The 15,468-nt window shown below is 37.8% G+C and overlaps 1 protein-coding gene across 1 annotated transcript in view; it reads left to right on the forward strand.

The window, feature by feature from the left end:
• The window catches only part of RNF17 (ring finger protein 17), a 159,730-nt gene that overhangs the window by 140,467 nt on the left and 3,795 nt on the right, over positions 1-15,468 (forward strand). The window contains exons 30-34 of the mRNA XM_090275163.1: positions 832-912; positions 3,574-3,699; positions 4,783-4,839; positions 9,975-10,091; positions 13,191-13,362. Coding sequence (XP_090131289.1) covers positions 832-912; positions 3,574-3,699; positions 4,783-4,839; positions 9,975-10,091; positions 13,191-13,362 — 553 coding nt within the window. The remainder of the gene's footprint in view (positions 1-831; positions 913-3,573; positions 3,700-4,782; positions 4,840-9,974; positions 10,092-13,190; positions 13,363-15,468) is intronic.

Below are 15,468 nucleotides of genomic sequence, written 5' to 3' on the forward strand. Positions count from 1 at the left end.
GAATGTAAATGAAATCCCTTTCAGTTGCAACAAAAATAATAAAATATTTATTATGACAACTAAAGGGTGTCTTTGAAGAAAACTATAGACTTATACTGAAGGATATAAAAATATCTGAATAATGAGACAATGTCTTCGTAGATGCAAAGGCATAAGCTTATAAAAATTTGTTTCTTCAAAGAAAATTTCAACAGATTTGAAGCTAGAAATCAGATAACAGACCATATGTTAATTATTTCTTGCTGTATACATAACAAACAAGCTGAAACTCAGTGATCTAAATTAATAGTAAACTTTGTTTTTATTTCATGAAGTTTCTGTGGTCAGGTATTAGGAGCCGTTTAGGTAGGTGATTTGGCTCAGGGTTCCTGGTGGTTTTGCAGTCAAAATGTCATCAGAGGTGGAGTCATCACTCACACCACGCTTGCAGGAAGCAGGAGGCCCCAATTCCTTGCTATCAATTTGTGAAACATAACAATCACTGCTCCCTAATAAACACATATCGTAGGCATTATAATACATATTGTACAGGCACCACATTGGCACATTGATCTTTTCAAAAAAGTATTACCGTGCTTTGTTTTTAATATAGGTTTATATTTTTAAAGCATAAAATGCTTTTAAGAGGTTATGATGGTGGAAAGCTCAAACAGATACTAGTTTCTTAAGATCATTTCTGTCACATACCCATGATATTCTCTGAAAACTGCTTGTATATTTTGTACTACTCTCCAATGGTATGTGTTTATGGCTACTTTTGTGTATCTTCATTTGCTTCCTGGATTATTTTGTGAAAGTGTGAAAGATCCTGAGTTTATTCCTCCCAAATAGATTGGGGGTGCCTGGCAACCAGATGCAATAGAACTGCTTCGGGAACTGCTTTCAAAGAGAGAGGTGGAAATTCACATTATGGTAATTTGTATTTAAAGCATGTATCATTGATTTAAATTGTTTGCCATAAAGTATTATAGGTAACATAATTTGAGGCATTTTTTAATGATGAACAATGTTCTGATGTGAATGTAAATTACTTATTAATATAAAGAAGTTATCACTTTGGTTCCTAGGCTTAATTTAAAAGATTTTATTTACTTTTTTTTTTGGAGAGAGAGAGGGAGAAAAAAAGGAGGGAGAGGAACATCAGCATGTGAGAGATACATGGATTGGTTGCCTCTTGCATTCATCATCTGGGGACTTGGCCCACAACACAGGCATGTGCCCTGACTGGGAATCACACCAGCAACCTTTCAGTTTGCAGACTAGCGCTCAATCCATTTAGCCACACCAGCCAGGGCCTTAGGCTTATTTTAAATAAAGCTAAGCTTGAGAAAGTTCCTGAGAACTTTTATGAGCATTAAAGTCTGTAATTTCTAAGATTCCTTAACAACTTATTTTGATAGCAGGGAGTAATATCAAAGAATAAGAGGTTTTTAAAAATATACATGGTAGCCCTGACAGGGTAGCTCAGTTGGAACGTCATCCCGTAAACCAAAAGTTTGTGAGTTCTATTCCTGTTCAGGGCACATGCCTAAGTCATGGGTTTCATTTCCCCCCAGTCAGGGCACATGCGTGAGTTGCAGGTTCAGCCCCTAGTCGGGGCACATACAAGAGGCAACTGATGGATGTTTCTCTCACACATTAGTGTTTTCTCTTTCCCTCTCTCCCTCTCCCCCTTCCTCTCTCTCTCAAATCAATAAACATATTCTAGGGTGATGTTTTAAATAAATAAGTAAAAGTGTGTGTGGTAGTTTACAGGGCAGACTGCACATGGAGCACTGTACTAGTTTCAGGTAAAAACCCTGTGCTCAAAGACCTTCCCCAGTCAGAGCTGTACACTATGCAGTCACTTGCTGAGAGCCAAGTGGCTGGTGAAATGAGTAAGTGGTAATGAGAACTGAGGTAGCCGTTAAAGAAAAGATAGGAAAGTTCTCCCAACCAGGGAAATGGAATGCACCAGGAGGCGCAGAGAGACAAATGGGCAAGGCGTATTTTTTAGGAAATAGTATCAATGGCTAGAAGAACAGTGGTTTTGTGAGAAAAAATAGTGGTGAATAGGATTTAAGAAAGGTTGAGGTCAGTCGGTGGGGCCCCATTGGAGGTTTCTGAGCAGTGAGGTAAGAAGATTAATCTGCAGCTATGTTTGAGGATTCCAGCAGAAAGAAACAACACTATAAGGGAAGTATTTCTGTACGAAAGCTGTGATGATAAGGCGATAAAGACCTAAGAAGAGCCGCAGACCCACTTGAATGAGAAAGTAGAGAAGTTTTAATGTTGCTTGTGTTAGTACCCAGAGCCTCTGTAATTACTCATAGTCTCTGTGAGACATCACAGAAGTAAGGTAGAGATTCAGATTTTTTTTAGTTTATCCAAGGCAGCTTTCTCTGCTGCTTAGCTTAACATAGGAGAACTTGTAGTACAGTAAGTCCTCAAGCGAAAGGAAGAGTTAAGTTCCTAGGCATCTTATCAGTGTTTTAACTGAAGGACCTGCTGTGTACCAAACTTGCTAAGTGTCTCAGGAACCATGGATTTACATGTCCTACAGCCCTTACTCCCTACCAAACTTTCCCCAGGCCTGGAGGTACAGCAGTAAACTGAATAGTAAGGTGTGTTAGCTAGTAACAAGTTCTGGGAAGAAAGATAAGGCAGGAAAGGCTGATAGGGAGAGGTGAGTCTGGGGAGGAAGTCATTGTATATAGAGTGCTCAGGGATAGCATCACTGCAAATACAAGGTTCAAGGAAAGACATTAGAATGGTGAGAGAGCAAGCCATGTGGGTACCAGGAGAATAGTGCAGAGGGCTCCAAGGCAGAAGCATGCCTAAAATGTTCAAGCACAGCCATGGAGCCTGTGTTTGAAGCAGAAGGATCAAGACAGAGACAAGATGGAGACAGAAGGAAACTTGTGAGAGTTCTGCTGTCAGGCTGACCTGGAGTAAGGGAGTGACATGATATGACATAACATTCTAAGTGTTTTCACTTTGCCCTGATAGAAACTGGGTAGTAGAAAAAGATAGAAGCAGAGAACTCTGTTGGCAGGCAATTACAGAAACTCAGTAGAGACCTGACTTTGGACTCAGTGGTAAAGGGGAGAGGATGAGACATCATCTGATGAGTATGTGCCTGCTCAGTACCTGGGACGGAAGAGACATTAGCATAATGCCTTCTAGACTGCTGTTAATCTTTTCCATTTATGCCATGCTTGAGTTTGTAACTAAACTTTGTTCTTTTTACCCCTGCAAATAACTTCTCTTTCTCCTCTACTTGGTGTAATTATTAGTATCATCTAAAGATGAGGTGTAGTAAGTTATATGTAGTTAATTTTTGTCTAGTAAGTAAGCATAAAACTCTCTACCTTATTGGCATGTAAATATATTTTACAAACATCAAAATAGTATAATTACTGCCTCATAACCTGCCAAAATACCATGAAGAAAAATTTTATGACATGAGTTACTAGTCAAACACGTAATACTATGACTTTCAGAAGTCTAATTTCATTTTTGCTGACTAAAATTTTAATCTTCAAACAGATTTTATTTTGATAGTAATAATCTTTTTTAATCAAACTGAAATAGGAATTACCTGCAAATCCATGGGAGAAATTATCTGTTCATCTCTATTTTGATGGAATGTCACTTTCTTATTTTATGGCACACCATAAACATTGTACTTCTGAACATGCTGAGGAGATACTGAAAGAAGTAAGTGAACTGTTTTTCTATAAAAATCTAAATTAGAGAAAAATTAATTCTGGTTAAAATGTTCTGTATTGTCTTACACCTCAAGTCTTCAGTATAATTCTATCTGTCTGATATGTTGAGAGATTAGAGAATTTGTAAAAGACTAATTGCATTAAAATTCAATTAATGTTTCTATACCTTAAAACCTAATGAGAAGCCCATATGTTAGTCAATGTTGTTTGATTAGAGAGATGCAAGTAATAAAATCTTAATAGAATTTACTGCCAGAAGAGGACTCTTTGCCAGATAAAATGATTTTCTTTTTTATTTGTCATTATACCATTACCCCATTTTGCCTGCTTACAGGAAGCTCAGAGCCAGATTTTAAGCTTAGCTTCAATAAATAGCCCAGTCCAATTATTTATTGCTTCTGTTTTCAATATTTTTAAAAACACAATTAGCCTATTATAGATACTGTTACACATTGCAAGCTGCCATAAATACTATTTATCATAAATATTATAACAACACTTTATATGGCAAGATATTTTTATTTCTAGAGTTATAGTTCACTTGTCAGTTTTTTTTAATATCATTTTAGTGATAGTACAAAACCAAACATAGAGTGTTCAGTCGAATATAGAAAACTGCTTCTTCTTGCAAAATAGTAACTGTGATACTACTTAACTTTGTACATGTGATTTCCATTGCCATCTTTTCCTTTTAGGGAGACAGGTGTGTGCACATTCATACATTTGTGCCCCCATGTGTTTTTGTAAAAGGTGTTTCTTCTATTAAACAGGTTTTATAAAGATTATTTAGTCTCTTTTAATGTCATACCTCATTGTTAACATTTAAAGGGAAAGGTAAAAGCTCTCACTCTTAAATTAAATACAGTTGACATATGGTTAGCATAATTTTGAGGAATTTTACTGTTGTAATATTCAGATTACTCAGAACATTAGATTTTCCCATAGTTAACCTGAAATAACTAAGTGAATGCAAACAAGGACATGCACCCAATTTTTATGGAGATGAAATATATAAGTGCCTTAAAATGACTGCATAAAGATATTTTTATTCACTAATAATATTATATTTCAGAAACCAACAGATTACAGTAAAAAGTATGAGGAGGAAAGATGGAAAATAAGGTTTGGGGTAAGTTTCAATCCAAGTATTTTGGAAACTTTGAACACTTTCTCAATACAGAGGATCTGATTCAAAATCAGGACGTAAGCATTTTCTTTTATATCGGTTTCATTGAGATATAATTTACATACCATAAATTACAGCTTTTTAAAGTGTGCAATTCAATAATTTTTAGTATATTCACTGAGTTATGCAATTATCATGACTATATAATTGACATTCCATCACCCCAAAGTGAAGCCTCACCAACAACAGACACTTCCCATTCTCCCCTTCTCCAGTCAGTCTCCTGGAAATTTTCTCTTTGTGGATTTGCCTATTCTGGACATTTCTCATAAATGGAATCACAGAATTCTAAGCCCTTTATGACGGACTTATTTCCTTTAGCATAATGTTTCCAAGGTTTAGTCATGTTGCAGTATGTGTCCTTTTCATGTCTGACTAATATTTCATCGTGTGGATAGACCATATCTTGTTTACCCGTTAATCTGTTGATGGACATGGGTTATTTCCATCTTTTTTTTTGTTGTGAGTAAAGCTACTATGAACATTCAAGTGCATGTTTTTTGAGGGATGCCTTTCTGGTTTCACTTAGGAGTGGAAATACTGAGTCGTATGGTGACTCTGTTTACCATTTTAAGGAACTCTCTGGACTGTCTTCCAAAGGGACTGTACCATTTTCTTTGTACTGAGATTGTACAAGGGTTCTATTTTTTTCATACCCTTACCAACACTTGTTACCTGACTTATTCCTAACCATCCTAGGATAGGTGTGAAGTGTGGTATCTCATTGTGGTTTTGATTTGCATTTTCATGATCATGGTGAGCTTATTTTCATGTGCACTTTGTCCATTTGTACATTTTCTCTGGAGAAATTTCTGACACCAGAACAAAGGCAACAACAACAAAATTAAACAAATGCAATTACATCAAACTAAAAAGCTTCTGCACAGCAAAAGAAACAATCAGCAATATGAAAAGGCAGCCTACTGAATGGAAGAAAATATTTGCAGATCATATATCTGTTAAGGGGCTAATATTCAAAATATAGAAAGAACTTATACAATCAGTAGCCAAAAAAAAAAAAAAAATCAGTTAAAAAATGGGCAGGGAATCTGAATAGATATTTTTCCAAAAAAGACATATCAATGATGCCCTGGCAGGGCGACTCAAGTTGGTTAGAGCATCGTCCCTTACACTAAAACACTGCAAATTCGACTCCCAGTCAGGGCAAATACTAGGTTGCAAGTTAAGTCCCCTGTTGGGGTGCATATGGGTAGCAGCCAATAAGTGTTTCTCTCTCCCGTCCTTACTCTCTCCCTAAAATCGATTTTTAAAAATATCCTTGGGTTAAAATTAAAAAAAAAAAAAAAAAAAGACATACCATGGCCAACAGATACATGAAAATACCCTCAACATCACTAATCATCAGGGAAATACAAATCAAAACTCCACTGAGGTACCACCTTACCTTTTAGAATGGCTGTTACCAAAAAGGCAAGAGACAACAAGTGTTGACAAGGATGTGGAGAAAAGTAAATCTTCATGCAATGTTGGTAGACCTGCGAATTGCTGCAGCCTCTATGGAAAAACAGTATGGAGGTTCCTCAAAATATTAAATATATGACTTACCTATGATCCAGCAATTCTCCTTCTGTGCATATATCCAAGGAAACAAAATCCCTATCTTGAAAAGATACCTGCACACCTGTGTTTACTACAGCATTATTTACAATAGCCAAAACATATAAACAACCTGAGTGTCCATTGACAAATGATTGGGTAAAGAAAATGTGATATATATATATACATATATATACACACACTCATATACATACATATATATTAGTGATATATAAGGTTGGTGCAAAAATAATGTCCGATTTTGAGGTCTATTTTAAAAATCAAAGTTCATGATTATGAAAATATTTATTTATTAACATAACCTCCTTTGCTCTAAAACCTCATTCTGTCAACTAGCTTATAAATGCCTTGCTTGTAAAATTCTTTAGGTTTTGAAGCAAAATATGAATCCAACTCATTTTCAACCTCTTCTCTTGATGTCAGCCTAAGACCATCAAAATGGTTCTGTAGTCCCTGACACAAGTGATAATCAAAAGGAGCAAGGTTAGGAGAATATGGAGGATGAAGCAATATTTTCCAACCAAACTCTTTCAAGAAATTTTTGGTGAGTCGAGCTGTGTGAGGATGAGCATTATCGTGATGGAGGATGACACCCTTTCTGTTGACTAAGGAGGGTCGCTTTTGGTTCAAAGGTCCTTTCAAACAATGAAGTTGTTTACAGTAAAGATTAGTAGTAATTGTTTGATTGTTGTCTAACAGTTCGTAATGGACAATTCCTTCCATATCCCAGCATACACTCAACATGATCTTTGGATGAAGTCCTCCTCTTGGTTGTTGAACTCTTCTTCCTCCTCGACTGATCCACAATCGACAGCGTTTAACGTCATGGTAAAGGATCCACTTCTCAGCACCTGTAACAAGCCTACCTAAAAATGGTGCCTGAAGGTGTCATGAAAGCAATGATTCACAACAAGCAACACGCTGTTGCAGATTCTCTGGGGATAGTTCATGTGCAACCCGTTTTCTAACTACTGAAACCTTTCCTATCCTTTTCAGTTGGCATAGCACAATTGTATGGGCTACATTAAATTGTTCTGCAAATTACCTAGAGGTAATGGTGGGGTTTTCTGTGACAACAGCTTCCAATACTTTGGAATCAAGTTTTTTTGGACGACCCTCTTTTGGCTCATTTTTCAAACTGAAATCCCCACTTTGGAAACAGGAAAACCACCTCCTGCAACTTCTTTCAGTCATTGCACTGTCCCCATAAGTGCTCTGTATAAACTTAGCTGCTGTACTTGCATTGGCACCTTATGAAACTCATAGAGTAAAACATTTCTAATGTGGTCTTTAGATGAGATGAACATGGGTGCAAATGTTGCAGATGATTACGAACAATACTTCAATAATCTGAAAAAAGGTATAAATTAGTCACTGTGACATCAAAAAATTATAAGAAGAGGCACAAATTTAATAAATACTATTTAAAGCTTTCTTTTAAAAAAGTCGGACATTACTTTGGCACTAACCTGATATGTGCATATATCTATCATGAAATATTTATTTTTTAAAAGATTTTACTTATTTACTTCTAGAGAGAGGGGAAGGGAGGGAGAAAGAGAGGGAGAGAAACACCCATTAGTGAGAGATACATCAATCAGTTGCCTCTCGTACACCCCCAACTGGGAACCTGGCCTGCAGCACAGGCATGTGCCCTGACTGGGAATTGAACTGGCAACCTTTCAGTTCATGGGCTGACACTCAGTCCACTGAGCTGCAGCAGCTAGGGCTATATTATGAAATTTATTTAGACATAAAAAGGAAACTCTGCCATTTGTGACAACATGGATGGACCTTGGAAGTCATGCTTTGAAATAAGTCAGAGAAAGGTAAAAATCATACAATCTCACTTATATGTGGAATCTAAAGAAACTGAGTTCGTAGATACAGAGAAAAGATGGGGGAGAGGGAGGGAGATGGTACAAGAATTAAGAAGCGTAGTAGGAGGGAGTGGAGTAGACAGGAAGATGTTGAGAAGAACTATATGCGCAACCAATGGGCATATAGGGGGGGCGGACACCTGGAGGGAGGGAGATCACTGGGTGGAGGGGAGCAAAGAGAAAAGAAATTGGGACAACTGTAACAGCATAATCAATAAAGCATATTTTAAAAAAAAAAGATTGGTGTGGGGGGTAGAGGCAGGAAATTGGCGAAGATGGTCAAAAACAACACTATATTGTATATTTGATAGTTGCTAAGGGAATAAATTAAAATATTCTGATCAGAAGGGAAAAGGTTTCCTAACTATGTGAGGCAATTGATATTAACTAGACTTACTGTGGTGATCATTTCACACATTATATCAAGTTGTTATGTTGTATACGTTGGACTAATACAAGGTTATATATCAGTTATACCTCAGTCAAACTGGGGAAAAATAGAAAATAAAAATAAAAAGAATGGAAAAAAAGTCCCGTCCCCTTTTTAGCTGGGTTTTAGCTGGTAACCTCTGGTTAGTCCACCCTATAATTTCCTGTGTTTTTATTGTTTTATAAATTCTGTATACAAGTCCCTGATCAGATATGTGATTTTCAAAGGTTTTCTTCTGTGGGTGGTCTTTTCACTTTCTTGGTGGTATCCATGAAAGCACCACATTTTTTAATTTTAATGAGTCCAATTTATCTGTTTTATATTTTGTTGCATGTGTGTTTTGGTTTGGGAAGTAAGAGTTTTAATAAGTAAAGATTTTATCATGAATAGAAATTTATTCCTATTATTATAAAAATATAGGCTTGTTGTAAAGTGATATATGAGAGATCAATAAAATTCAATAGTAGGGTAGTCACTTTTTGCTAGACCCTACTCAGGGTTTCAGATATTTCCAGTTTGGAAATGTTAAATAGTAATAAATTAACCTACAAATTTGAATGTGATGATTTACTTCTTATGCTAATTACTATATCCAAGAATTTTTTAAGTTCCTAAAAAAAAGAAACCACCCACATATTTATATATATTTCCTTTTAACAACTGCTAACTGATATGATCCTTTAGAGAATCATGTAACTTTTTATTATTCCGTAAGCTTTTATAGAGCTTAAATGAGAGTACTCTTTTATTTTTTTTCTTAATGATTTTTACCTTAAATCATTTTTTGTATTTCCTATATTATTTCAGTTCTTATTATAAAATACATACTTATTCTAAAAATAAATACTACAGAAAAGTGAAAAGCAAAAAAGTCCAAACACCCCAGTCCTACTAGGCAGTGGCATTACTGTTAACTATTTTCCAGAAATTGTGTATGTGCAGATATGTTATACAGTTTTTTTAAAAAGCACTCGTGTGGGGTTTTTTTACACCAATTTTTTTAATTGTGGGGAAGCAAGAGAATTCTGAAGTTCTTTTGTTTACTCATCGCATTTTCCATTTTGTGATAGTCTTTGTGTCAGAGAGCTTGCTTTCTGCTAACTGAAGGTAAGTTGCACTGTCATGAATTTTGATAGTGTAGTAGATTTCTGTAGTAGTCATTCTGAATTTGAATTTTTGTGGTGTTTTAGGAATTGCTTTTGTCTGAAACAGAGACCGCTATTTTACCACCATATTTGCCTTCATCTCTGCCTCCCCCACAAGAACTCTATGGTGTTCAAGTTAAGCACGTGATCTCGCCTAATGAGGTGTGTAATTTAATTTGCATGATTAGTTGTTTAAAAACATAACATGAAATCTTGGTCTTAAACTCTTAAGATTCTTCTCATTTTCATCATACTGACTTGGTGACCTCTAGTTTGCCGACACTGTAATTTCCTGTTCAGACATTTGTTGATACTTAGATAAGGCAAGTATTTCTTAAGCACTGGTTGATTTTCCCAGTGTTGTGTTACTGTAGTTATATTTATATCAAATATTTAGATTTTTAATATGTACCTATTTCCATCTATGAAATCTTAAGACATCCCATTCCCCTGTCCTCTTTCTATGGGAAGTATAGATGCCCTTCACGCTGCTCTGGCTTTTTCCATACCCATGATCACCTTCCAAAGCCCTCTCCACTTTCTTACAATGTTTGTCTGCTTTTCCCTACCAAACCGTTACTCCACAAAGACCAGGGACTTTTGTCTGTTTTAGTCACTGGTGTGTCCCGAGAACCTAGAATACTCCCTGATACATAGTAGGCACTCAATAAATATGGATTGAATAAGTACACTAACAAAAATGTCTTTAGCCACCAAGAAATAAAGCAATGACAGGGAAGTAACACAGAGTCCCTTCAGCCAGTTTACACAATAAACCTTTCCTTCACCAGCAGAGGAAGAATTTGCTCTTTAGTTTCATCAGAGAGCATAGGAATGTACGTACTACTGCTGGGTTTTATAATGGTTTTTTGTATTAGTCAGTCATTGCTGCATAACAGATTACCCCAAATTTAGCAGCTTAAAACAACACAAATGAGAATCAGAAATCAAAAAGCTCCTTAATTCAGTACTGGCTCAGGATCTCAAGGTCACAATCAAGATGTTGGGGGTTGGGGAGGGCATTGCAGGATCCTCTTTCCAAAAGACTCACATGATGTTGCCTGGGGGACTCAATGTCTTTCCCTGTAGACTTCTCCTTTGGCTGGCTGATAGCACCAAGACAAAGGCATCATGTCTGCTGGAATCTAATCTCGGCACTCATGTACCATTCCCCTGTTGTGTGTTTTTTTTTTTTTTAATTTTTTATGTTTTATTGATTATGCTGTTACAGTTGTCCCAATTTCTTTTCCCTTTGCTCCCCTCCACCCAGCTACCCCCCTCCTTCCAGCAGCCCCCCCAACTTAGTGCATGTCCATGGATAGTGCATAAAGCTCTTCTCAACATCACCCTGTCCATTCCCCACCCTCCTACCATGCTTCTTAATCCCTGCACCATTTCCCTCCCTCTCCCTCCTCCCCACTCCCAGCTGACCTCCCTCCACATGTTCCCCATACCTATGATTCTGTTCCCACTCTGGTTGTTCAGTTTGCCTTTGTTTCCATTCCCTAGCTTCTGTTACTGATAGTTGTGATACTGTTTTCATTTTAATGTTCATAGTTTTGATCTTCTCTTTCTTAAATAAGTCCCTTTAACATTTCATATAATAAGGGCTTGGTCATGATGAACTCCTTTAGCTTTACCTTATCTGGGAAGTACTTTATCAGCCCTTCCATTCTGAATGATAGCTTTGCTGAATAGAGTAATCTTGGTTGTAGGGCCTTGCTTTTCATCACTCCGAATATTTCCTGCCAGTCCCTTCTTGCCTGAAAAGTTTCTTTTGAGAAATCAGCTGATAGTCTTATAGGAGCCCCTTTGTAGATAATTCTTCTCTTCTCTCTTGTTGCTTTTAATATTCTCTCTTTATCGTTAACCTTTGGCACTTTCATGATGATGTGTCTTGATATGGTCCTCCCTGGGTCTAGTTTGGGACTCTCTGTGCTTCCTGGACCTATATGTCCATTTCCTTCCCCTTAGGGAAGTTTTCCTTCATTATTTTTTCACATAATTTTTCAATTTATTGCTCTCCCTCTTCACCTATTGGCAACCCTATGATTCAGATGTTGGCACGTTTATAGCTGTCCTATAGGTTTTTAAGCCTCTCCTCATTTTTTAAAATTCTCATTTCCTCCTTCTATACTGGTTGACTGTTTCTTCCTTATGTTGCAGTTTGTTGATTTGAACCCGGTTTCTTTCCTTCACCACTTGTTTCATATGGATTTTCCTTCATTTCAGCCAGGATAGCCTTCATTCTTTCTCTATCCTGTTTAATCTTCGCTGTAAAATCTGTTAGCATCCTAAACACCAATGTCTTAAACTGTGCATCTGTTGTCTATCTTCTCATCTGTTAGGCGTGCTATCTGCTCATTGCTTAGTTGTGCCACTGGGACCTTGATCTGCCCCCCATTCTGGGTCGTACTTCTCTATCTCCTCTTTCTGTATTTGCTTCTGTGATTTGGGTAAGGGCTGTCACACCTCTTATGTGATAGGGGGCGGAGACTTAGGTATTCGTTAGTGCTGTGTTTCACCGAGTTTGGGCACTGTATGTGGAGGAGGGGTCTGAGAGGGAAAAGTGCCGGTTGCCGCCGCTTTTCCAGGCACTTCTCCCCCTTCCCATACTAAGCAAGCTGCTTCCTTTTTGAGACTGGTAGCTCCTTCCTCCACCCCAGCCCCCACTGGCTTTCACAGTCAGAAGCAATGCAGCTCTATTTTCCCTGGCGCTGGGACTGCAAGCTACGCGGTCTGGTTTGGGACTGGGATTGCTTCTCCGGTTTAAACAGTATGACTGTGTTCTTCACTACAGCTACTGCTAGCCGCGCCCGCCCGCTATTCTCCCACCTCCTGCACTGCCATGCTGCCATCAAGCACCACCCCCACAGCCACTGCACCACTCCTCTTTCTCTCTGCCCCAGCTCCGCCCCTCCTACCTTTCTGGCTGATTATTTATTTCTTCTTTATTTCTTTGCTGAACTTCCTGTTGTTCAATTTTTTGGATCTTGGGGTTTTTTTTAGTTTTGAAGTGGTTGTAAATTTCTTCCTAGTTGTGAGGAAGTGCAGTGCTTGTATTTATACTTCCATCTTGGCCGGAAGTTCCTCCGTCATGTTCTTTTGGTCACAAAGATCAACTCCAGTATAATGTGGGAGAGGAACTTTATGAGGAATCATTGCGTCCGTTGTTGGAGACTGTCTACTACAGTGACTTTTGTTTGTATAAAAGGATACTATAGTTTTTGAAAATTTTCTCATTCCTGTTCCCCCACTTAGGTGTATATTTGCCTTGATTCTGTAGAGAAGTGTAATCTCTGTAGCCAGCATAATGACACAGATGACAGTGGAGTCAGCTGGGAATCAGCTGAGTCTGAGGGTCTCAGTGAAGCTCTGTGGAAGCTCAACACTAATGTGAAGACCTTCCCATCTCTGACGGACTTCAGAACAGGTAGCCCACATTTTCTGAGTACAATGGGATTCTTAGTGAAACTTGTTCTGTTTAAATGGACTAATGAGGTTGGTGATTTTAGTGTTACCATACTCCCTGGATATGCTCATCTCTGAAAATTCTCAAGATGCTGTAGATGACCTTCCCCATTTTCTAAGTGATCTAAGAGAACGTAAGTACTTCCTTGGGGCACTTTGATTTTCCAGAGCTTGAGCTTATTGGAAAATTGCATGAAGATGTTTTGTCTAAGCTTGAGATTTTACAGCTAGCTCAAATTGTGAGTGTTGTTATTGAGACCTAAATGGCAGTCGTTTTAATTGCAAGCCTCCTAAACTGATGGTTTTAGAGTTGGAGGCATGGGAACTCAGGTCAAACTCTGCTGTCTTTTTTCTTTATAATTTATTCTTATCCATAGTTATTAAGTATATGTGATCCTCCTGTGAAGAGAATACGCAAGTACTGGTGTCAACAATTCCTGAGTACTGAGTCCATCTCTGCATTTCTGTCTATATGTGATATAGAGAGATGTGTTTATTCTGTGTGTTCTGTGCTAAAGCAAAGGAAACCTTTAGCCTAATGTACCTGAGTTAACTCAGTGAGATTTTTATCAGTTGTGACCCAAGTTTGGCTGATAAACAACACTTGTAGTTCCCTCTGCCTAGAATGTTCTTCCTCCAGACTGTGAGTAGTTTAGGTCTCTGCCCAATTCTTCCCCTATTGCAGGTCTTCCCTGGTGCCCTGTATGAGTAGCACCGCCACCCTCCCTTCCCCATCACACTCCATGCCTCCTCCTCTCCTTTGTTAAATAGGGCTCCCAGTACTGCTGTGTTCACCAGCAGTTAGGGCACCTTGCACAAGCAGGTGCTCATAGATATCTGTTGAATGAAAGAGTAAGTTTATTATGATTTTTCTTTTTGTAAACTCAGATTTATAATCTGGAAGAAACAGTTCTTCCTCGTTTTGTTCTTGTCTCAAGGGAAGTCACAAACCATCTGTATGATTCATGGAGCTGTAAACACGTTTGTGCCTTCTTCTGTAGGTTCCTTTATTCCTCGGTGCACATGTGTACCAGTTGATTCATAGGCAAGCGCCTATTAAAGATGTATATTTGAATGAAGAATTTATGTTGAATGAATTGCTTTGTGGATTTAAAATGACAACTAGGTGGGCTTTTTTCAGTCCTATTTTGAGATATCACTTTGGCCATGTTTTTGAGGCTGGAAAGGGTAAAGTTGAAGGAGACTGTTAACCCTAATCTCATCATTTTTTTACTATGCCAACAGATGAGATTCTTACTGTTCTATTGATAATCTCTATAGACTCAAATTATTTACAACTTTGATAAACTTTTTTTTAATCTCAATATTAGAGTATGTACTATTTAAATGTCACTTGCCCACAACTACTTTTCTTTGTGGAAATTTTGTAGAAGAGAATATGATAAAGGGAGGGGTGGAAGTAGAGCAAGATAGGAGCCTAAGGTATATTCTGTCTGCTCTAAAATCTGAAAGTGTATAAAGATGGGGAAGCGTACACTATTATACTCACTGCTCAACTTTACTCAAGCCTGGTATGCATTAGCACACTTTTTACTGAGCAAAGGCTTATACCGGATACCTGGTGGGAGAACTAGAGGGGAAGCAGAAAAAGGGACATGTGTATAACTCCAATGTGAGAAGAGCAGCTCATGCTAAAGCAGGGTGCCTGATGCCATCAGATCAGAGACCATGATAGGAGTTGACTTCACGAAGTCTTGTTGGAGCTGAACTTTGAAAGAAGAGATGTTTATCATAAAAAAGAAGGCTATAGGAGCACAGTCCAAGTGGTGGAATAGCCATGCACTGAAGTAATTGTGTTTAGGTAGTACACTGAGGGTTGTTTACTACCCTCAGTGTACTGCACTTCTCAGGACTTGATATTGCAGGTGGGTAAGATGCCATTGAACAATTTTAAACAAGAAAGCGGTGTAATTGAAATTTTTATTTAATTCTGTTGGTTTTATGGAGAATGTATTGGTGGAGAACAAACTTGAAAGCAGGAATAGCAGAAACTGTTTTATTATCCTCTGCAGAAAATGGCGGACCAAGTGAAGAGATTTGGGAAATA

Source organism: Furipterus horrens, unplaced genomic scaffold (genome assembly GCF_987537825.1).
Source record: "Furipterus horrens unplaced genomic scaffold, mFurHor1.1.pri manual_scaffold_4, whole genome shotgun sequence".
NCBI lineage: Eukaryota > Metazoa > Chordata > Mammalia > Chiroptera > Furipteridae > Furipterus > Furipterus horrens.